This window comes from Biomphalaria glabrata, chromosome 3, assembly GCF_947242115.1.
Source record: "Biomphalaria glabrata chromosome 3, xgBioGlab47.1, whole genome shotgun sequence".
Classification (NCBI taxonomy): Eukaryota; Metazoa; Mollusca; class Gastropoda; family Planorbidae; genus Biomphalaria; species Biomphalaria glabrata.
The window spans coordinates 50,460,484-50,485,696 of record NC_074713.1 but is presented as its reverse complement, the minus strand read 5'-3'; the positions used below and the strand labels follow the sequence as shown (position 1 = coordinate 50,485,696).

Here is a 25,213-nt window from a genome sequence, read left to right as displayed (position 1 = left end):
TTTGTAAAATGTTTTACATGTTTCGGATGTTCCTTCAGAGTTGAAGATAGTTTACTTCCTAGTCCAAACCTCCCGCAGGACGACGGGGGATGGCAGCGGGCAGGGTTTGAACCCTCGACCGTCGAAAAATCCGAACGACAGTCCAGCGCGCAAACCGCACGACCAGCGTAGGCAGCCATCCTTTAGGCAACTACGATAAGTAGAACTGCCGTTATAAGAAGGTTGAAAAAAAAAGGGGGGAGGGATCTTACATTTAAAAAAAAAAAATTTTTTAACTCTGGATACACAAGCTGTGATTAGGTGCCGGTACTCAGTAGTTGATTGCCTAACTTTTAAATTCTAATAATTTTTTCAAAAAGGTGCCGGTACGCCGTAGCCTACCGTGCGTACTGTCGCAAAAAAAAAAAAAAAAGCGGAGAGGGGGTGAGGAGTGCTGTGTTGGCGACATTGTTCCGACCATACAATAGCTAATGCCCAAGTCCTCATCTCATTTCTATTAGATGATCTATTTTTGTCGCTTCACAACTGAAGGAGCCATATACACTTAATACATGTATAGGAATTTATGTGTGTTTGTGTTAATGTATTGTTAGTGTCTTGATTGTGATGTTTTGTTAGTTCAGTCAAAGGGATTATCTTATCTTCTTATCTTATATAATACAGACGTTACTTCAAAAAAGAAGATGATTACGTCCTACGCGTCATGCATTTAGTCATGCATATTAACCAATGACTTAAATTCTGCCAAGTCACTGGTTTTCCTGGCTAGCTCAGGCAACCCATTCCATGCTCTAATAGCACTAGGGAAGAAGGAGTATTTGTACAAATTTGTCCTAGCATATGGGATGAGGAATGTGCCTTTATCTTTGTGTCTTTCAGAGTATTTTATTAAATTTTGTTTTTGTATTTGAAGATTATGGTTCAGTGTTTTATGTATTATTGCTACTTTACTTTTGAGCCTTCTGTCCTGAAGGCTTTCTAAATTTAGTGATTTTACTAAAGGTGTTACTCTAGTCAAATGTGAATATTCGTTTGTTATGAATCGCACTGCTCTATTTTGTGTCTGTTCTAGTTTCTTAATGTTTTCTTGAGTTGAGGGGTCCCAAACAGAGGATGCATATTCTATTATTGGCCTAACCAAGGTTAAATAACATTTTAGTTTTATGTTCTTATTTGATTTATAGAAATTTCTTTTAATAAATCCTAATGCTTTGTTTGATTTTTTTGTAGTTTCATCAATATGTGGATTCCATGACAGTTTTTCATTTATTATAACACCTAGGTATTTTGCGTTTTTAGTCTGTGTTACTGGTTTGCCATGAATAAGATAAGTGGAATTAATTTGTTTTAGTTTTTTTGTTACTCTTAACAACTGACATTTTTCTGGGTGGAAAGACATGCTCCAATTTGATTCCCATTTCTGTAATTCATCTAATTCTCTTTGTAAAATATCTGTGTCTTGTGTTGTTTTTATTGTTCTATATATTATGCAATCGTCTGCAAATAATCTGACTTTTGTTCCTGAAGTAATGCAATTTGGTAAATCATTTATGTAAATTAAAAATAGTAGTGGACCCAAGACTGTTCCTTGAGGTACACCTGAGTTTACTGTTATCGGTGTTGATTTAGAGCCATTTATTATTACAGTTTGTTCTCTCCCTATCAGAAAGTCTTTAATCCACTGATGCAGTGGACCACTAATGCCGAAATATGGTGGTGAACTTTGTCAAAAGCCTTAGAAAAATCTAGTAAGATAGCATCTATTTGTTCAATATTATCTAAACCTTTTGAAAAATCATCAATTAGTCCTATTAGTTGTGTTTCACATGATCTATATTTCCTAAAGCCATGTTGGTATGGTGTGAGGACATTATGTTTGTCTAAGTGGTTTATGATGTTGCTACATATTATGTGTTCTAGGATTTTACATGTGATGCTGGTAAGTGATACTGGTCTGTAGTTTCCTGGGTCAGATTTTTCTCCTTTTTTAAATAGGGGGGTGACATTAGCTTCTTTCCAGTCCTTTGGTAGCCTACTCTGCCCTGGTTAAGTGAAGCCTGAAAGAGTATTTTGAACACTGGGGCTAGCTCATTAGTCATTACTTATTTCTTTGAGTAATCTAGCTGGAATACCATCAGGTCCAGAAGCTTTATTTGGTTTGGTGTTGGCTAATAGTTTTTGAATTCCATTTTCTTGTACATTAACAGTGTAACATTGGTGTTGGTCCGTTTTTATGGCAATATTTTAACCTCTAGAAGTAGATCTAGATTCTCTATTCAAAGAAAATAAATTAGAATCAAATCAAGTAGATTGCAGATCAGAATCAGCCTGTCTCTACGTTATATAGGTCAGGGGCTTTTCTGCTTACGTCGCATCCGAATCTTTGAATATCATTATTTTATTTTTGTTTACCATCGAAACTGTTAAGAAATGGTGTTGGTGAATAGATCTAGATCTAGATTCAGGTCTACTATTTTTAAATGACCGCACAAGCCATTGTATGTATGTGATATGATGAACTATGAAAGTATCAAAAGTGATTTAGGATTATCCGACAGAAGAAAAATAGCAAAAAAACGATGGCTGATCCTTGCCAAGGTAAACGAGTTACCGCGAGTAAAGTATTTCTCGAGAGACAATGGATATTTCAAAAGAATAATGCGAAACTTTAACTTAATGATGCGTGCTTTAGATTAGTTTATGGCACACAATATTGCTAATTTTGTCAGATCTAAAAGAAAAGTTAATTTTAGAAGCTCATTTTAGTCTATTTGTATTTGATCTAATCAATTAAAGCTTAATCACTTTTATAATATTGTTGGAAAGGACATGATTAGGTAGCGATATAATTTTGACCTTTAAAATACTTACATGTTTATCTCACATACCAAGGTTCAGTAGTGTAGTGGTTATCACGTTCGCCTCACACGCGAAAGGTCCTGGGTTCGACCCCCAGCTGAACCAGCGGTAGTTTTTTTTTTTTAATTTTATTAATGCAAACATTTTACTCGAAAACTGTTATTAATGTCATTATAATATAGGTAGGTCAATAATTGCCAATGCATTAGACTTACATGCAGTGATACACTCAGTGCTTGAATTTAAATTAGTGGAGTCCTGTGGCAGGATTTTTGTGGAGGCCCTTACACAATTTCAAAGCTTTAATAAAAATCCACTTATTAGTAATAACACTTATGTCTAAAAGTACAGCACATTTTAGATTAGTTATAAATTCAATGTCATTTTCTTTCTTTTAAAAAACTACTAAAAATTAATAATATACTTAAAATACAAGAAAAGTAATAATTTTTTTAAAAAGATGCAGGTAAGCCCAACCGGTGCGTACGGTCACAAAAAATCCATATATATATATAATATATATATATATATATATATATATATATATATATATATATATATATATATATAACAAGCACATTCACATAGATGGACAGCAGTTAGCAAATGTCAAAAAGTTTGTCTATCTGGTAAGCACCATATCAGTGAACGCCAACCTAGATGATGAGGTGGAATTCCGTGTTGCTCGTGCCAGTGCTGCTTTTGGCAGACTTCATGAACAAGTGTGGCAACGAAGAGGACTCAGCATATCCACTAAACTGAAAGTCTACAGTGCTGTAGTCCTCCCGTCACTCCTATATACATCAGAGTCCTGGACCCTATATTCCCGTCACACCAAAAAGCTAAGCTCCTTCCACCTATGCTGTCTAAGGAGTATCCATAAGGTGCGTTGGTCCGACCATATACCAGACACAGAAATCTTAAGACTGTCCAACATGACTAGTATCAATGCGACAATAAAAAGGTCCCAACTTCGATGGGCAAGACATATTGTCCGCATGCCAGACAAACGCCTTCCCATACGTTTTCTGTATGGGGAGCTGTGTGCAGGAAAGCGCTCCCAGGGAGGCCAAAACAAGCACTACAAAGACTGCACTTCTCATTAATCTTCTGACCCAAAGAAAAGCCTTATTTTATTATTATCTATATTTTAATTATTACATATAATATGCTACATCAAAGTTGAACAAGTGCTCCTTCTTCCCTAATGTCATTGAAGCATGTCCATGGAATGGGTTTCCTGAATCAGCCAAAAAAAAAAAAATTTAGCAGAGTTTAAATCTCTGATTAACATGCATAACTAGAATGACACGTGGATTCACATAGGATGTAATTATCTTCTTTTTTGAAGTAACGTCTGTAATTTATAAGAAAAGTGAAGGAATACTTGTAATTTCACTGAAGTCATATTCAAAATAAAAAGCTGTAATCCAAATTTAAAGATGATTCAATTTTGAAAAATTATAATGGTCAAACTAGACTTTTCACTGTGTGGTCATTAGTGGTCAATATTATCTTTTTCCCGAAAGATGTATATATAAAGCTGTCTTGGACTATTGTTAGAGTTATTTTGAAATACCCATCGAGTGTTATCTCACCCATGAAAACTTTGAAAGCTAATAGAAGCGATGAAAAAAAAATCCTGTTGTTTGTTGATTTTTGTTCTAACTTATTGAACTAAATTAGGACAAATTTTTTGCAATCAATCATATTGTACTGATTGAAACTATTCAAGACTATATAGATCTAATTAGATAATCTTAAAACTGCTATAGTGAGTTTCGAATAATGAAAATTCTTAATTTCAATTGCATGAACAGGTTTTAAATGGAAGTAGCTGTGAAGAGACAGCAGATAGTACAGTATCTATACGACGATTTCATTCTTTTGGCTTAATGTCCCAAAAAAGTCTTACGAATGATTTATGGGACACAGACAAAGATTCAACTTGGTATTTATACACCTGCCAAGACATTCCAGGTTTTTCTATGCATATCAGGTACTAGTCTTTTTTTTATTGTATTATGACATTAAGTATATATTTATTATTAAATCCGTATATACAGTACATCCTTACCCATTCGCTGTTCACTATTTTGGGCCCCAATTACTTGAAAAAACTCATATTAAATTGTTTGTTTTTTTCAAATTCAGCAATCACGAATAGCGGAATAGCCTTTTTTAGTTGGAAAATATCAACATTCACCCTAACAGAATAGCATTGTCAGTTAATATAAACTAACAATTAAAAAAAAAAGAAGAAATGATATAATCTAAATCTAATTGGTACATGTAAATAATTTTAAAATAACAATGACAGTTTAAGCTTTTGTTTTTCATCCTTGCTGATTGGCTGTTGATGACTTTATTATTCAATGTCTTTGGGAAGCATATTTGAGAGCATCTCATGTCATACATAGCCAATTTAAAACTTCTAGTATATTCCTGAGAAAATTTTTTTCTCAAAAAGGTAATGGAATCCAACAAACTCCACTTACAGCCAAGAATCATTCAGCCATCACATTTTCTGTTCCTTTGTCCAACAGACATGGATGGCTAGGATTGATTAAGTTTAAAAAAAAAAGGTTTTCTTCACAACAATGTTTTATTATTACTAAACTTATAATTCTATTTTCATTTTCAGACATTTAAGTGGTGGAATAACAGCAGAGAGATTAAATGGCTTTAATAATACAGGAAACGTCTGTGAGTGTCAATCAATAAAATATTTTTCTAAACTTTTTCCTGTAAAGGCCCCTAGACCAAAAAATTTATGTTTGCACCCTGCTCCCCATCTTCAGCCAGCTTGTCTTTTCTTTTGAACTCAAATCTTTTTTTTTTTTTCATAAATAACATTTTTATGAGACATGGATTTTTTGTTTAGCAGAGCTATATATTGTTACTCTTCTTGGGGAAAGCCTAGTCCATATGTTGGATCAAAGCATGTTACTTACACTCTGGCCATAGCAAAAGGCCAAATGTATTCCACCTGCCTAATATAAGAAAAAAATAATGATACAATTTAATTTTGTCTTTTTTTCATTGCATTTATTCAGCTCAATATTTAATTTGTGAAGGCAGAGAAAAAAAATTTGAGTTGATTTTTTAAAATCCTTAATTTGAAAGAGCTAAAAGATAAGCATGTTAAGTTTGGTTTCCAACTATTCTGAAATGTATAGAAAGTCTTTATTAATAAGAACATTGGCCTCCTTCAGTCGTGGAACGACTATGGTTCATCGAACACTTTTTCATATGGCTGTGGAGCCCTATTTTGAAGAACTCCCATCCACATATATTGCAGGTGGCTTTCGCTTTGGTGGAACAGGAGATGGCCATTTTCCATGTGGCACGCTTTACTTCAAGAGCTGAGGTCCATGTTTTCTCGCTGTCCATAGCTTTCTTGGTCACCATCTCTCTCCAACTAGAACAAATATTTCATTAAAATTATAACATCGTAGACATTCGCATATATATATAAGCCTTCGGCCTTAAAACAATGTTTCTTCAAGCTTACAAAAAAAAAACTTATAAACTACATGACATGAGAATTATTTTACTTGAGAATACATGTTTTCTTTATTTGGGAATAGTACTTTTGCATTGAAAAATGTTGCTTATTGTTCTTCCATCTATTTTCTTAAATATTTGGATTTAAATAGCACTGGTACATAACCCACTGTAGTTTTTGTTATATCATTGACAGGTGTGTGGCCATCAGAAGAGGTCATGACTTATTATTGTATGCAACATGTTCAAGACTTCAAGTGAGATTGAATATTTTCTTAAATAGATCTACTATAAACACTCATTACTCACCTATTATTCATCATATTTTATTACAATTAATTTTTTTTAATGAGAAATGGACGAGCTCCCATCCAAATCACAAGAAAGATGATGCTTACTATAAGCTATCCCGACAAGACCAACGTCTAATCTTTCGACTCAGGACCGGACACAACAGAATGCGACAACACATGTTCCGGAAGCTCAAAATTGGAACTAGTGAAATCTGCCCATGTGGAGTATCACCAGAAAATGCCGACCACGTCCTCCAAAACTGCTCTCTCTACCGAGAGGCCCGTATAAGACATTGGCCCCAAATCACCCCAATAGAAAGAAAACTATATGGAGAGCTCCCTGATTTGGAAACCACTGCGCAGTTCATCTCATGTATTGGTCTAGTCATATGAACACTCCAACATAACAATGAGAACGATGAAGAAGAAGAAGAATCATATTTTAATTTTATTAGGTGTAAGAAAAATATTTGTAAACCAAAATCAGCCTTTATAAATTCATAGAGTTCCTAGAAATTTGTTGCTAGAAAATGCAGAAAACTTGAAAAGCATACCAGTTCTTTCCTTTTTAACTCATTTACAAATATTACCAGTTTTAAAAAGTTGTATAACTTCTTAGTAAAGAGAGAAACGCTTAAAAAAAACTCTTTTCACAAAGAGTTGCCAAGTTAGTCATCTGTTTTGAGCTAGACATAATGAGCTCTTCTTTTTCTATAGTTTAAAAAATGCTGGTAACTTTCTATAGCATTGTACTTCATTAGTAGGCTAGTGTAACACTGCTTTCTATCACAATAGTAACTATTAGGCTAATGTTTATCTCCCATGTACATTGAAGTGAATGAGTTGTCATTTTATAGCAATTATTATTCATGAAACACTTTGACCACTATAAGTCTAAAACTAGCTCCAAACAGTAGTTCATAGTACTAAAATATCTTTGTTTAAAAGTGTAGTAAATAATATATGATTATTAGACATTTATTATTAATTTCTAAAAAAATTTAATTACAAAAAAAAAGAAGAAGAATGATTTCTTCAAACAAAATATAGTAAAATCTTGGTTGTGAATTTTTAAAATGATGAAAAAAGACTGTTCAATACATTGCATTAAAAATTTGTAAGATATAAAAGTGCATGAATTGTGTTTATAGTAGTTTGATGAAAGTTGTACAAGCTCTACTATCTGTTGCTACTTGTATTCTTTTTCTAGAGGTTTAAGGATATGTGAACTTGGTGGAGGGATGACCTGCTTGGCTGGTGTTGCTGTAAGAAAACTTTGTTTTTAGAATTTCTTGAAACTGAAATAATAAGAAAAAAATATCCTCACTCACTTCTCCAGTTCCTAACAAATAAACCTTTATACATTAAATTTCAAATGTATAAAACTTTTTTATCTTTTTTTTTTATCTTTATTCTCTAACACACACCTTTTGCTTAAATGTATTCTTTTGACATATATGTCATGAACAAAGTTTTCTTTTTTTTTTTTTTTTTTTTTTTTTTAGTTAAAAAAATTAAAATCTGAAAAAATCTAATAAATAGAAAGTTTAAATTTGAATGGTGACCAGGATACCATCTCAAACATGAAATGTGTTTTTAAACAATAAATCTATATACAATATAATATAAAATTACCCAATCAATGCTTTAACATTATGTGCATCTTTTTCTCAAATTTGATTATTCAAGATTTGTTCATTAGTTAAAATTATTTGATAATAGTTGATATATAATTACTTTAACTTAAAGCCATTGAATTTTTTTTTTCAAATAAAAAGAAACGTATACCTCAAATTTGATTATTCAAGATTTGTTCATTAGTTAAAATTAGTTGATATATAATTACTTTAACTTAAATCCATTGAATTCATTTTTTTCAAATAAAAAGAAAAGTATACCTAGTTCAATTAAGTAATCATATAAGCTATTATTTTTTGTTACATTTATGATATTTTATTGTTAAGTTTAAAACAAGTCAGAGCTACACAAAATGAAAGCAGAGATATCATTAGTATTTGTGTCTGTGACTTTCAGTTAGGAGTATGTTCCGAGGCAGCACATGTGGAGTTGACTGATGGCAATGAAGAATCTATCAAAAGTAAGGCATTCAATTGTTTACCTCTTTTTTTCTGTGAGGCTCATTTAGCGAATAGATTGTAAAACATACTGATAACTTTTGAATAAAACATCTTGTGTTCTGCAAAAAAAAAAAAAAATTATAATAGAAGAGTTGAAATAAGCAGTCAAAATAGTTAATAGTCGTTAATAATCTGATATAGGCTTGAACCTGTTTTACAAATCATAGCCAGATATGTTATTTTTCATTCTTTTTAAAAATGATTTAATCAACTGTCAAGACCAAAAATAATGTCGTGTTGCATACTGCATAACTTATTCATTTCATTTATAAATTTTTTTAATGACTACAGTGCTATTTATTTATCTATTTATATATTATTATTATTTATATAATTATAGATTTAATTAATTGAATATTATGACAAGTAAAAATGATTCCATAAAACACTTTAAAATTCTGGATGTGATTGTATGTTAATATGAACTGTTGTTGTTTTTTTTCACCAGATCTGCAAAGTATTATTAGTAATAATACATTTGACAATACAACCATAAGCACAAGGTAATGTCTGTGTGTTAAGGAAAGTTTCATATATACTTAAAAAGAAAAATAAAAAAAAAATCTTTAAAAAAGCTTATATTGAGTTATGGGAGACTGAGATTGCTTGTTTGTCTGGGTCCAACTGTGTGTGATTTAAGGTGTGGATTTGCCCTCTGTTTATGGTATTGATAATAGTTTTTGCTTACCACAACTTTCGTGGTTGTAGCATACTCATTGCATTATGGTCCAATTGCTATTGTGAACCAGTGAGGGTATCTGGGTGAAGGTTTCGATGCTGCCTTTTTAAAAGCAATTTTCAAAACAAAAGTGTCTGAGTTCAAACTCAATGTCTCGAGCCTCCATGATTGAAAGATGACACACTAGCCACTGAGCTATATAAGTACTTATAAAAATAGAAGTTTTATGGTTATCATTTGTTAGTTTTAAATGATTAGCCAATGACCTAATTCTCTACAAAGGCTTATCTCCCCTTAGATAGTATTACATAAAATTAACTATTTATGACTAATTGATCATGATTCATGTATTGTCATCAACAATGAATTATTGTGCGCACAAGTTTCAACTTGATCCGAGAATGGGAAGTGTGAGAAATAATGTGTACAAGATCTGTACCAGACAGACAGTGTTGATGTAAGCTTAGTAATAAATAAGCTAGTTTTAAAATGTCTAAACAGACATATATATATTCATCAGGCTTCTTCGTTGGGGAAGTGAAAAAGTAGAAATTGAGTTACAATCTTCATTTGATATAGTGATTTGTGCAGATTGGTGAGTTTGATATTAAATTTGCATAATTGCAGGATAGTAGGCTTATTCTAAGTGACGCTGGCTAATAATTTAGGAAAAATATTATTATTGTACATTTGTACTGTTTAGTATTCTATTAAAGTAACATTATCTTTTAACATATTTACAGTTTGTTTTTTGATGAGGGCAGAGTGGATCTAGTTCAAATGTTCTTTGACCTTTTAAAGCCAGGGGTAACTGGATGGTTTTAGACTTTTACATTATGTCTATAAATATTGCATGCTTATTAATAAAAGCATTTTATGTTTAGTTTCTGTTATTTTAAAAATCTGTTTTAGAGTAATGCCACTTATATTTTGTATACAATCTTCAAACTGTTTTCAACTCTATTTATGTCAGGAAAAAAAAATATGTAAATTATATAGGCAGGTATATCACAAGTTATCACCTACTTTTTCAGGGTGAAGCTCTCATATTTGCACCATCAAGAAATAAAACATTCCATCAGTTTGCAGAGATGGCTCAGGAATTATTTGAAGTCAAAATAGATCAAAATTATGATTCAAGAGTTTTGGATTTACATTTTAAAGTGAGTTTTAGGAAATTTAAATGTATCTCAAGAAAAAAAAAGGACTGCACATCATAAGATCATGAACTGATTATTAAAGATAAACAGAGCTAAAAGTTTTTTTTTAATTGCTATTGTCAGCCATTACACCATCAAACAGCAGTATTAATTTTCCAAAATGGGGCTATGCTATTGTACCAATTTTTGGTAATTGATAATTACATTTAAAAAAATTATTCAGAATCCAAAACTTACTAATTTATTGCAATAAAACCACATGTTTAGCCATTGCAAATATTTGCCCCAATGATTTTACTTTGAATTTAATATGGCCCTTAGGAGTTGAAGCTAAAGGGACAGTTAGTTTTAGGGGCTAAGCACTGGTAGGGAAAAGACATCAAAGGCAAGTAGACTAGTTACTTTAATTTTCTCAAAAATTTTAAACACTTAACAACATGTTTTTTGAGTGAATTGCTCTACTGATTTTCACATTAAGTATTATGTTCTAGAAATAACATTGAGTGAAAACCTTTTGATAAATTTCTCATCAGACAGTCATCAAGAGATGTTGTTTTCATTAAATAACAAACTCAAAAGCTAATAGAAATTTTACGATTTGAGATTTTTTTTAAGATTATTACATCCTTGCCCAAACTTCATACAGAAAAACGGAATAGTGATGGTCAGGGTTAGCACGAGCAACCATCAAGAAGGCAGTTTAGAGTGCACACCACATGCCCTGGCAGCCATCCACTTCAACATGAATCAGACCTATAACCCACTACCTAGCAGCCTTTTAAAAGTAACACACTTTATTTTCAGATGCTAAAAGAAATGCCAGACATCTACAATGAATCACTCCACTTTCCAATGATGATGAGGCTTTCCAAACAGCATACAGCTTCTTCATCTCGTGAGGTCACACCGGAATCAAGATAAAATATCAATGTACAAAATCATAAATTGTTCATTTCTTTAGTAGCTTCAAAGTGTAATGCATAATTAGTTGTTTGTTTGAATCCTTGAACTGAAAGTCAAAATCTTTCAGACAATAATTGTGTTAATTTAAAACATGTCTAGATTTGTAATCCATAGTTAGACTTAGACTAATGGGTATTAGTTTTTTTTTTATCATTCCATTAATTTTGCTGTGTTATTTGTTTTACTACCTTACATTTGTTGCCAGAAATATTCCAAGAAAATAATAACAGCACAAAATAGTTTGCCATTCATTCATGTTTCTACCAAGTGAAATAACAAAATAAATAATTTTTGTTTTTAAATTTTATTTAAATTGTTTTGTTGTTTTTTTTTTCAAAATTTACATGTAAAGAGTAAAAGAAAAATATACATTACATATATTTATATATATACACAGACATTTTTTATTGCAAATATTACTATCTCCATTTTTTCTTGGCTATTTTTGCTGGTATAAGGTATGGGTTATCTATGGTGTCGCTATCTGCTGCTGTTTCACTACCACCAATGTCATGAATGCCCATCTGATTTGAAGCATGATGTAGATTCTGGTTAGGCACTAGGTCTGAGCTGTCTTGACTGGACGCCTCAATGTCCATAGGTAGAAGTGCTGACAGGTAGGGCAGAGGTGTGGGTTTGCATGCTATTACTGTCAAAAGAAAAAAAAACAAAATAAATAAAATACTTCTTTTAAAACAAAAGCTAATTTTAAGCGAAATTGTATTAGTTATTTTGAATAGATCAAGTAATTAGTTTTTAATATATCTAGACTAAAACTGTTAAATTTGTCTGATTGGAAATATTTCTATGAATTGTTTTGATTAAGCGCAACTCTCATGCTCAGGTGCTATGGTCCAATCACTTTTACTTTTGTGGACCAGTATGGGAGGTGTTGGTATCTGGAACAAAGTTTCCGAGCTGCCTTTTTTAAAAAGCAATTAAGAGAAAAAAGTGCTTGAGTCTGAATTCCAACCTGACGGAAGGCTGGTGTGCTTGCTACTGAGCTATTATAAAAATAGGAAGTTTTATAGTTGGTTTTCAAATTTTTGTAAGACCTAATTCTCTAAACAAAGCTTACCTCCCACTAGCTTAGCACAGTTTCAATGTAAAACAAAATTAATTAATTACAACTAACTGATTAACTAATTGGGTAATTTTTGTAATTGATTTGTGTGTGTCAAGAATAATGAATAATTGTGCAAAGTTTCAACTTGATCTGAGAAAGGAAAGTGGTAGAAATAACATGTAAAAGATTCCACCCAGACAGACGGAGTGAGTTCAAGCTTTGTAAAAAGTGGTTGGATTTGATTTGGATAGAAAACAAAAATAAATAACTACATAAAGTACAACAACTATTATGTAAGTCGTTCACAATGACATATCAAATTGAAGCTTGTAGCAACTTTAAAAGCCACCAAAACAACAAAAACATAAATGGGTAACAATATGTAAAGTTGCTTAACTCTTTCTCTCCTAACTGACGATACCAGCGTTGATTCCACCAGAATCTGGTAAATAATTACGGAGAGAAAGAGTTAACAATGATTTTTGTGAGTTCCTCATAGACTTGTTGTGTGACATACAATACAAAACATTCCCATGACACAAAACATCTGTAAGAAAGGGTTTTTTTTGCTCATGCCTAGACTATATATAAAACTTTTAAAATTTACACTTACAAGGAAATGCTGACTTGTCGTCTCGGAACAGGGAATGGGTTGGTCCAGTTTTAGCAATGAAGCGCGTCAGTGCCACTTCCACATCTCGTTTTTGTGTGGCAGCCTTCTCTCTGACCAACTGGTACTCATTAGCCGGCTGCTTATAACACTACATAGGGAGCGAAAGCATATAAACATTAGTGCCTTCGGGGCAAAAGGATGTATTTTTTAAAATATAAAATAAAAATAAAGCAGAGATGAAATGGCATTAAATTTTGATACACATTTTATTTAATATTGAGAATAACTGGCTACAGTTTTGATGTTGTTTTTTTTTCAATAGTTACTCTTCTGATAATCTTATAAAACAACTCTGCCTTACTTGTTAGCACTTTTGCCTAATGGAGATTTTTGCAATAAACTAAACCATGTCAAGGATGCTAAATTAACTTCACTGCTGCCGAATAAGCTATATTAATAATTTTTATAAATATCACAGTTGATCGTCATATCAAGTCTCCCTTACTACCACCAAATAGTTGCCTGTTTGTTTATAAATAAGTTTTAAGTGAAGGTCTCCCTTCATACTGAAATTACTTTGTGCTAGAAAAGAGCTAAAAAATGACCGAAATTATAATATACCTTTAATTTAAAAAAACAACAACATAGTTTTTATCATCTTAAACTGACACTTCATCGTTTTGTACACTGGCTACACCAAATAGCTAGCTATTGATTGTTTTTTCCAACCATGAATGAAAAATCTCCAATGGACAGTAATAATTACAATAGTACAGTTGTTAAATGATTGATGTGCATTAGTTGGAGAGAATATCTTTTTTTCATTATGATAACTGATATAACATCAAAAAAAAAATGGTGTGCCTCCAAAGTAGAGAGGCATTGCCTTTGTGTGTTGTTAGACCACAAGGGTCCATTCCGTCCTTGTCAAGGGGAGTGCTAACCTTCTCTCCTTTCTTGCAACACGATAACCCCACACTATCCCACTGTTTATATACCCTTCACTATATCACAATGTTAATGAAAACTTATACATATTTACATAAATAAGAAGAAAAACTAGAAAAAAAATATTTAAAAAGCTGAGAATCAAAAGAGAGTAATGCTGTAATTCCTTTATTACATGATAAATAATATGATATTAACGAGGAATATTCCTCTTTCTTATATAATTTATTTGAATAGTATTTAAATGGTCTTACTTAGTATCTAAAAGCTTATCTCCCCTTAACAGAAAATAATATTTTAAGTAGCCTCCCTTGGGAAATAAAATATTTTCAACTGACAACTTAAAAAGCTAAATAATTTTATACATTTGTTTATAGCATAACCATGTAGAAAAAAAAACAATGGTAACTAGAATTCTAATTCCTTATGAAATGCAAACAACTTTTATTCTACCATTTATTATTAAAAGTAAGTTTAAACATTGAAAACATTTCTGTGGCCAACTGTTATGTTCACATGAGTATTATGTGGTTATCAAAAGTCCCCAAAAATATCTCTAATTTCACAATTGACTTAGGGGTATATTCTAAATAAGACTAGAAAACACCATGGATTTCTATATATAGGACTCTAAGCTGACAACTTAATTTAAACTATTTTATTATTTATTTATTAGTTCAAAAGCATTCAATGAAAACAATATGATCTTGATAAAAAGGTATTAACACAAAGTTGAGCAATAATAAAATATTATTTTATGTAAATTTTTTTACCAAAAAAACAGACAAACCAAGAATAAGAAGCAAACATTGAGGAAACAACAGGCCTGTCAATGAGAGAGACTATCATCCTGGTACAAGACAGGTAACGAATTGAGACAGTTGACATATTATGTATGGTGCCCAATGGTCCAACAGAATAAGGTACAAATAAAGGTCAAGGGTCAGGGTGGTCCTTAAATTTGGAATCTCAGTTTATTATACATCCCATATTAGTCAACCTGAGATGTATTTGCTTTTATAAAAAAATATATACATACAGACAATGTAGATTGGTATTTAAAACTTACTGGTGTTTTAATATATGTGTGGGGATCTGGGAAAGATGGTAAGTGGTCTGGAATATGGGTAGGGTGCTTTTTTTTCTCCCCAACTTGTAGAATCTTAGAAGTTGCTGTAATTGCTGTTTGGGCAGCTGTAAAAGTTAAATACAAAAATCAATCGAAAATATGTTAACTATAAGAAAAATATAAATGGTAAGCTCATGTTTTTGCATTTGTAAAATTTTGATTAGGGTTATTTCAAGGCTTGAACAGAACGTTTTTATTTTCATGTTTGACTTTTACTGAAATTATTGATGAAAATTCTAAATTAATGCAAACAAGCAGAGCAAGAGGAAGGTAAAGTACCCTTTTCAAACCTTGCGATCTATAGGACAGATGATGTAAAGGTCATCTGTTTCTGTGGCCAAGGGTAAACAAGGGTGTCTTATGGCTAGCACAACCACCAACCTCCCTTACTTTCCCCAACTAATGTCAGGTACCCATCAGAAGTGGGTGGACTCAGGGGCTCCTAAAATCTTGAACCTCAAAATTCCAGTCTTCACCAAGATTTGAACTTGAGACCCTCTGATTCAGAAAGAAGTCAATCGTTTACCACTCAGCCACCATACTCCCCCAAACATTCAAAGAATATAGCAATTTTCTTTTCTAAAATAAAATATAATTTAAGATAATTCACAAATGGTTAATAAAAGTGGTCATTTTGAAGTTGTTAAAATTTTAAAGAACAACTTTACATATAACATTTTTTACTTACGAGGAAGAAATACTGTTTTATTTTCTCGTTTTGCATAATTAGGAATCGCAGTAAAATCTAAACCTAAAATAAAAAGATGACATAAAAGGCTTTATATCTTTGAAATTTAATGAATCAAAACAGGTTGAAAAATATCTATAAAGGTTTGTAAACCAAAGGCTACATTTTAAAAATGAATATGAAGAAACAACATGGAATATTGGGCATAGGTTATATTGTATATATACAGGTAAGTGCAAAGTAGATATACAGTGATTTAAAAAAAAGAACTAATGTTGCATAAATATTTCCTTTCAATTAAAGAATTTTATTCTTAATTGAGCAAGTATATACTTTTACTCATTTTTTTTCTTTTAGTATAATAAATGCAGTAAATATTGTAATAACTTAAGAGAGGCAACTTAATGAATACTGATGTTTAATCACGGGACATCACAAACACATAATAATAATGTCTGCCTTGAGCATAGATTCTTCAACAGCTCTAGACTTGGGTGGAACTACGTTGCTTTTCTCTAATGTCTCAATCTAGTATCAATGCACCTTCTGATCTAGCTTGGATGGTAGTATGCATGGCAGGGTTATAACAATATATACATGTTTTCTCTTTTTTATCACTGTCTAACTACTTTTGCATCCCCCTGTATATATTTATGCATATAATTATCATTTTTAAAAAAAGGTTTCAAAATGAATGATTCATAACTGATGTCTATTAACTATCTTTTCTAAAGTATTGCTATATACAAATATATACATATCTACTATATAAAGTTAAGAGACATAAAGTACAAATCATTCAATTTTAAATGTTTTTTTTTGACATGATAATAATATGTCACTATGAAGTGAATTCTAAAAAAAATAAACCTTTTTTGACCTTACCCATTTCAACCAGGGCTAACACAACGTCGCTTGGCATCACATGGGTTCGTCCAGCCAATTCAGCAAATGAACTTGCACTGCGACCAGCCTCCCATATATCTATTTTATATCAAGTAAATGTATTTCAAAAACATGTAAACTGCCAAAGCAGTATAATTATTTTTTTTTTAATTCAATTTTTTAAAATAAAAAGTAAAGTCTTGAGTCTTAGCAGTCTAACAGGCTAATTGTGAAAACTTACAAGTTTTTTTGGCTATGTGTGCTAAGAGACCAGAACGTAATTACATAATGCATAATTAGACAAATTAGAAAATAATAATAATAATTAAATAATAATCATGGTCTGTCTTTTTAGAGCTCAAAAATAGGAAATTCTCAAGTTACTAAGTCACTAGGAAGACCCAATTAAAGCTGTGTGCAGCTTTCTTTTAATATTCTAGGGTCTACGGTGTTGTCCTGTCTGTTGGCTACGTTTAAGTCACCAGGTTGAATATATCCTAAAAAGGTTGCCTAAAAATAAATAGTTTTTTGGTAATCATAATTATATATATATATATATATATATATATATATATATATATATATATATATATATATATATATATATATATATATATATATATATATATATATATATATATATATATATATATATATATATATATAATATATATAATTCTCTACATTGCCCAACCATGCAGGACAAGACGCACGCATGCCGGCTCTCTAACCCTCAATGAAAAAGTCATGGAAAGATAACTCTTTTATTTCTGTAAATCTGACTAGAGTTACCCCACATAACTTTTGTGTCAACAGAGGGCGCAGAAAAAAAAAAAGGTGAGGGAGAAAAAGTAATCTTCTCTGTATATAATTCTCTACATCGCCCAACCATGCGGGACACCACACACACACACATGCGCCGACTCTCTAACCCTCCTCCCACCCCCGCCCACACACACATGTGCACACAGTCGTTGCCCAAACCCACCCCATTTGGACAACTGTGTCTTTCAGGAAGTGTTCACCCGTCACTAAATAGCGGAGTATGCTTCACCAGGGTCGATTATTATTATTATATATCTACTATCATATAGGCATATAGACAATCCATAGTGACAAATAGTATTGTAAAGAAATATTGTAATTCTCACTATATTAAAGTTAGTGCATATTTATTATCACCATCTTAATTTTTTGCTCACGCAAAAGTTTAACTTCATAAATTAAATATGTTTAAGGAAATAATCACTAGTTTTACCCATATTTTTGCTTAACTACCAACAACTGCATTCATATAATATATAACTTACAAATTAACTTACATGCTTGAGTCATCTCAATAAGTGTCTCGATAGCCAGATTTTCTGCACACTGATAGCCAGCCTCAACTAGCAATGCGGCGATAGATGTTCTTAAGGCCCTGCGCCAAGGATTGCTGGTGTTTGCAGGAGGAGGATTTTCAGTAGTCATTCTTAATTCTTTTGAGTAAACAAACAAAAATTTAACAATGTAATACAAATGTCTTGTATAAGGATTTTCAGATCACAATAATTTAATACTTATAAAATAATAGTATATTTTATTAATAGACTACTAAGACTAAGGAGTAGAGATTTATAGAATTTAATATATAATATATATATATATGAATAGATATAAAGACTCTCAATAAATCTAGATTTATCAGTACTATCTAGCATCAGTAATTCTAGTCTAGGTAGTAATAATAATTATATTATAATAATATATAGATCTAATATACTAATTATTTTTAATACTTATACTATCATCTAGAACAGTGGTTCCCAAACTTTTTTGTCTCGTAGACCCCTTGCCATGTTTTCTGATTTTCGGTAGACCCACTGCTTAACATATATTGCATTTTTGCACATTCACAAACTAATTTTTTAAACTATTTTCTAACTGCAGTGAGTCAAAGAGTGAAAAGTAATGTAAAGCTACATCATAAGTTAGAGAGATCTATCTTTTTTTTACAGATATAATTCAAATTTAAACCTATTAAAATAACAATTAATATGTATTGCTGGAATCACCATGCACATTGGAAATGTTTTTTTTTTGTATGTTCATCATCCGTTTCTACGGATATTGTTTCATATAGGAATTCGTTGTTCTATGAAGTAGTCCTTCAAACATTAAATATTGATTTATTAATTTGCCTTATGTATTATTGTAAATTTTTCGCAAAGAGTTTCTCGTGTATTTTTTGATCTTTCACGTTTGGCTCAAATATTTAGCCTGCGGAGCTGTTTTCACTAACAGGAGAAAAAGCAAAGGTAAGTTACTGGCGTCTAAACCAGTAAGCGTTGGGCAGGAGGAACTCATTAGCCTTGGCTTGCAGCCTACCTAGCCAAAGGAAAATAGAATTCAAACCTCTGCTGCTTTGCAGCTATACACCCAAACATGGGAAAGGCTTCGTGGGTCAGCCCTGGGGAAAAATATGGAGCTGAAGACCATTAGGCAGTTTGCAGCTTTATTGCTCATCCCACCGATGTGTCCTTGAACTGTAGTGTTACTAAAAGAAATTCGTTTCATAATATCAGATGAAGGTTTGTGTAAAACAGTTTTTAAAACTACTTCAAGGGCTGGTAAAATCAATGTTTTATCACCAGTGTTTTCCGTATTTGGCTATAGGTAAAGAGATCTTGTTAAATGCTCACAAACCACCATCTTTTCTATATGATGTTTCTCACTTTTCTCTTTTTATCAGGGTGGCATCGTCTCAAGTAATCCTCGAGTGTAATTGGTTTCTTATAGTCATAAAAAGGCTCTTATTATAGACAACCGCTTATTTAACAAGGAAATAAATAATCAACGCTTTAAAATCAAGATTTCTTTTTGTTAAACATTTTTTATATGTAGACGAAATAAACTATTTAAATAAGTATTGAAATTATATACAACTATTTTACTTTCGAACTTTCGGATGGCTGCCTGGTCGTGCGGTTTGCACGCTGGACTGTTGTTCAGATTTATCGATGGTCCCGGGTTCAAACCCTGCCCGCTCCCATCCCCCGTCGTCCTGCGGGAGGTTTGGACTAGGAAGTAATTATCTTCAACTCTGAAGGAACATCCGAAACATGTAAACAAACATGACTATTAATATTTATAACTAAGGTACAAATCATTTATAAGTGTTTGAAATAGTTACATTAATCGGGTGTGAACATTAAAGTCATAGACCCCCATGGACATCTCATAGACCCCCAATTTACTTTTTCACTTTCGTAGACCCCTTGGAAGTCTTCGTAGACCCCTGGGGGTCTATATAGACCACTTTGGGAATCACTGATCTAGAATATAACTAGATATAGTGACTAGTTTAGATTAAATTATCATTTTAAGTGATTAAGTAGATATCTCTAGAACTCACTGTGATGTTAAATTATGATTATCTAGAAATTTTAAATCGAGAATCTAGATCTAAACTAGATCTACTATCTAGATCTAGTAGTAGTAATCTAGAGTTAAGAAATAAGATTTAACAAATTAAATACAAATAAATACTGAAATAGATCATGCCAATAATTATGGTCATCTTGTCTATTAGATTTTCTAGATTCTAGTTCTACTAGATCTAGATATAGTATAGTAACTGACATGTCTTGTCTACAAGTCTGCAGACTACACTGTAACACTACTACACAGTACTAGTACACTGTGACTGTCTACAACTACAGTCTACCGACACTACAGTACTAGACTACTGACTACACTTACACAGGGTGACTTACAGCTACTATACTACACTGCTACACTACACTACTACAGGACTGACTATGAATATGAATGATTATTACTGATGACTAGTCTAAGTCTAGGAGTTGGAGAGTAGGACAGAAGTCACAGATCATAGAATCTATTCATTATTACTATCTAAAATCTATAGTGCTATGCCTATAGTTGGCTATAGTCAGTTTTTATAAGAATAAAGTCTAGATCTAGAGTAGATCTATAGGTATAGATATTACTAAAAGACTAAAGACTTAAGTTTATTAATTATCAGATTCATATGTCATAAGTCTATGTAATTATGTACTAGATCTAGATACTAGATCTATGTTACTATGTAGGCCTAGACATAGATCTAATAACACTGTAATGTAATACATTTAAAAAATGATTTACCATAGACTATGATAGACTAGACTCTATACTTAACCTTAATCTAGTATTCTAGTAACTAGACTAGAGATGTATCTATAGAAGGTAGATTTCCAACATAATGAAATGTCGATAAACATTCAGATCTGCCTTCGCGACTATTATCCGCCTTAACTGGATCCGATCCTTAGAGCGCCCTCATGTGAGCGGTAGTTGATTCAAGGGGCCTTGCGGTCTGTGCGCGTGTTTGTGCTGGGATATTTGTTCGTTTGTTGTTGTTTTTTTAATAGAGAATAAATGGGCAAATGTTTGGAGTGAGCTTGGTACATTGAATGAAGTTAAATGCTTAGATCTAGACCTACTAGATAGATCTAGATTTATATAGAGGATTCAGTTAGGCAAGAATGGCTATCCTTACCTGTACTATACTACAAAAGATCATCTGACATCTGTATTAGAAATTTATTAAATGAATAAACCAAAAAAAACACAAACATTCAACACACATCTAATCATGCAAACAATTCAAACATAAAATAAGTCTAAAAGTCGGTATAGAAGTCAGTATCCCAATGATGCGACCTAATTTTGGTAGAATAAGTGTGTTCATATTTTTACTTTTTGTGTTCATATTTATGCATAATTCCAAAACATCTTAATGATTTAATGTGAGGGGTTATGCCTGGGGATCTTAAAATTTAGTTAAAATTAGTAAAGAATTAAAATCTGAGTTTATTGAGGCCTTAATATAGAGACTGTCCGAAATAAAGAATGGTGTCCGGAATCAAATAATGTGAGTCAAATTTGTCCGAATTAAATGAAAACACACTGCCTCTTTGACCTTAAATATAATAACAAAAATGCAAGAAAACGCTTTTGGCGTCGGGGCTTCGACCCGAACTCCATTGATGAATAATGAGCTGTAGAACTCAGGAGAATACGTTTCTGCAGTGAAAAAAGCAAGAAAACGCTTTTGGCGTCGGGGCCGAACTCCATTGATGAATAATGAGCTGTAGATGTCTGAAGAATACGCTTCTGCAGTGAAAAAAAGCAAGAAAACGCTTTTGTCGTCGGGGCTTCGCCCCGAAGCCCACAAGGGAGCCTTATAGCGCTGCCCCAGTTGTTTTGTTTTTCGCCGAAGGTAGGTGTGTGTGTGTGTGCGCGCGAGCGCTGTACGCACGTTTATGCATAAGGTTAGGGTTTACTGGGCTTTAGGGTTAGGGTTTGGAAAAAAAATCGCCCCCCCCCCCCCTCCAAAGTTCTGGATCCGCTAGTGATTTAACCTTGGTTAGGCCGATAATAGAATATGCATCCTCTGTTTGGTACCCCTCAACTCAAGATAACATTAAGAAACTGGAACAGACACAAAATAGAGCAGTGAGATTCATACCAAACGAATATTCACACTTAACCAGAGTAACACCTTTAGTAAAATCACTAAATTTAGAAAGAATTCAGGAGAGAAGACTCAAAAGTAAAGTAGCAATTATACATAAAACACTGAATCATAATCTTCAAATAGAAAAACAAAATTTAATAAAATACTCTGAAAGACACAAAGATAAAGGCACATTCCTCGTCCCATACGCTAGGACAAATTTGTACAAATACTCCTTCTTCCCTAGTGCTATTAGAGCATAGAATGGGTTGCCTGAGCTAGCCAGGAAAACCAGTGAATTGGCAGAATTTAAGTCATTGGTTAATATGCATGACTAAATGCATGACGCGTAGGACGTAATCATCTTCTTTCTTGAAGTAACGTCTGTATTATATAAGATAAGATAAGAATGAATTAACAATTAACGTTAAAATACAAGAAAAGTAGTAATTTTCCCGACATTGAAAAAAGGTGCCGGTACTCCGTACCGGTGCGTACCGCCACAAAAATATATGTATATCTCAATCTTCTTTCATTTAATTTTGTTTTGCGGGGTTATTGATACTTAATACATTGATACCGGATCGATTCATATAGGGCCTAAGTATAGAAGCAGGATCTCGAGCATTGGATAAATTTATTTTTTTAAATACACAATTTTATGCAAGAGGCAATATATTAGTTGTTTGAAGTTTGTAACTTCTTAAATCCAAGCTAAAAATATCGAATCCTACATTTTCACACTCATTTCTAAACAATTAGAAGAGATGGACTGACTCATGGTGTAGCTTATGTACATTTGCAAAAACACAAACTCTCTTTGTAATCTTATCAGTTAGACTTTCAAAACTATTTTTAAAAAATTAGTGATTATTTTTACTGTATAATTCTATTATTATTCCTTTTTAGAATTAGGATATAAAAAAAATTGCCGTATGACTTTATCTAACAGAAAAAAAAATTAAACTTACGTCTATTTATGCGGTTATTTATAGTTACCTAATAATATAAAATATATTGAACTAACACGTACATTCATCATAATGCAGCCATGCGATTTTTTGTTTATAAACATAGCATTATTTAGGACCAATATTTTACAAAGGCTGCTTGGAGAAATCAGGTATACCCATTAGGAGAAAAACGACCCCTTTACTCAAGAAAAATTTAAGAAACTAGAACAGACACAAAATAAACAGTGACATTCATAACAAAAGAATATTCAAAACTGATTAGAGTATCACCTTTTTAAGTAATCATTTAAAGTTTAAAATCACTGCAATTTTTTTCAACAATTATTTTGTGTATGAAATTGTGTATTGGAAAATGCCGGGTATATGAAATAAGCTAGTCCTAAAAAAACAACACAGATCTTAGGTAAAATACTCATCAAATAAAGTACTGTAAATGTGTAGTTTCACGCGCTAGTTTCATGTCTTTTCTTTTTATAGCCTCTATCGGGTTATATCCCAACTACCCGTATTTTTGTGCAGAATGTTTTTCTCTATCAGGTACACTTAAAATTATAGCATAATAATCCTATACTCTTAAGCGAGCAATTCTTGTATGTATGTATATATATATATATATAATAATATCAGGTGACCGAGCCTCGCTCGGATGAATAATTTGTTAAGGAAGGATATATAACCGAAGTCATTTTGAGAATATTTTGTACCAGGTGGCCGAACCTCGCTCTGTTAAATAATTTCGGAAGGTTATATACCCGAAGTCATTTTGGGAATATTCTTGTAATTACGAAAATGAACGATCGGATAAAGACTACTAATCTGAAGAGTTGTTTTAGTGTTCTGTTAGTTCTAATTGTAGGCCTAATTGTACATGTCGATTAAATTTAAAGTCTTTTGAAGTCCTCCTACAGTCTAGACAAACTACAGCTCACGTCCGTCTTATAGTTTTACAATCCATCTTTTGCGTAAAACTATTGTAGGCTTACTATTATTGGCTTGGAAGAAAGTCTTTGCAATGTAACTTCTCTATGTTATAGGGTAAAACATGCACTTAGTGACAAAGTAAAATGGCGCATTTTTTCTTATTAGACTTAAATCATTGCATTAGTTTTTTAAAGAAACGTTTCCGTAGTGCATCTCTCTTACGCCGAATAATATGCTCGTTACCCATACGGGATACGTGCCCTGCCCAGCCTGACTGTCGGACTATAAGAAGTTCATACCGGCTTTTGCCATCCATCCATCCCAGTGGTGCTATGACCTGCTTTTACACATCCCTCCATTCAGATCTCTCCTGGCCTTTCCGTCAACACGCCCTAACTCCAAGCTTTTTACCGAGGTTTATAGTTAAATCAAAAGAGGCTTCAGCGTAAGCAAACTCGTTGACCGCTCTCTAGATATCATGTTTAGTGTGAGCAAGTAAGGCGTAGAGAAGCTGTGTTATGACCATTTCCTTTGTTTTGGTACAGGACAGTAGACACCGAAGCATGAACACATGGTAATAATTCACCAGCAAAATAATAATAATAATAAGGCTTGTCTTAGAGTCCGAAAATTAATGAGGATTGCAGCTGTGACCTACATATCTTGCCACATCCAAGGCAAGCATCTCAGACGAACGCATGCCAAAGGCAGTCTTTTTTGGTGAGCTAAAAAGTGGGCGACGTAACACCGAGACGCTTAAAACACCAGCTTATGGCGCAAACTTGACTTAGCTGACATAGAAGAGAGCACATGGTTGCATGCAACCTCAGAACGAGACAGCTGGAGGTCAGCAGCAAAATAAACAACAAAGTAAAAGGTATCTACAC

General features: G+C 32.4%; 2 protein-coding genes and 2 non-coding genes across 8 annotated transcripts; 2 read left to right on the top strand and 2 right to left on the bottom strand.

Annotated features, from left to right (window-relative positions):
* The first annotated feature begins 2,367 nt into the window (after positions 1 to 2,367).
* LOC106055408 (calmodulin-lysine N-methyltransferase-like) lies at positions 2,368 to 11,906 on the top strand. Its single transcript, XM_056022518.1, has 11 exons — positions 2,368 to 2,598; positions 4,680 to 4,858; positions 5,504 to 5,565; positions 6,563 to 6,623; positions 7,870 to 7,924; positions 8,694 to 8,757; positions 9,246 to 9,300; positions 9,997 to 10,071; positions 10,220 to 10,283; positions 10,511 to 10,639; positions 11,441 to 11,906. The coding sequence occupies exons 1-11, from the start codon at positions 2,512 to 2,514 to the stop codon at positions 11,555 to 11,557; spliced, it is 948 nt and encodes a 315-aa protein (XP_055878493.1). The 5' UTR covers positions 2,368 to 2,511; the 3' UTR covers positions 11,558 to 11,906.
* Positions 2,892 to 2,964, top strand: Trnav-cac (transfer RNA valine (anticodon CAC)). Its single transcript has one exon. It is a non-coding gene; the product is annotated as a tRNA-Val (tRNA).
* Positions 11,907 to 11,938: 32 nt separating the features above from the next.
* Positions 11,939 to 23,925, bottom strand: LOC106055409 (transcription initiation factor TFIID subunit 8-like). Of its 5 annotated transcripts, none has more exons than XM_056022522.1 (7): positions 23,676 to 23,925; positions 18,251 to 18,406; positions 16,929 to 17,027; positions 16,044 to 16,106; positions 15,296 to 15,420; positions 13,279 to 13,426; positions 11,939 to 12,248 (listed from the first exon to the last, which is right to left on the bottom strand). In XM_056022522.1, the coding sequence occupies exons 2-7, from the start codon at positions 18,396 to 18,398 to the stop codon at positions 12,019 to 12,021; spliced, it is 813 nt and encodes a 270-aa protein (XP_055878497.1). In that variant the 5' UTR covers positions 18,399 to 18,406; positions 23,676 to 23,925; the 3' UTR covers positions 11,939 to 12,018. The 5 variants fall into 5 exon arrangements, with proteins under 5 accessions (XP_055878497.1, XP_055878494.1, XP_055878495.1 ...); XM_056022519.1 differs by lacking the exon at positions 23,676 to 23,925 and adding an exon at positions 21,078 to 21,394; XM_056022520.1 differs by lacking the exon at positions 23,676 to 23,925 and adding an exon at positions 21,112 to 21,394.
* On the bottom strand, positions 14,126 to 14,244 carry LOC129925500 (U6atac minor spliceosomal RNA). Its single transcript, XR_008777265.1, has one exon. It is a non-coding gene; the product is annotated as a U6atac minor spliceosomal RNA (small nuclear RNA).
* Positions 23,926 to 25,213: the final 1,288 nt, after the last annotated feature.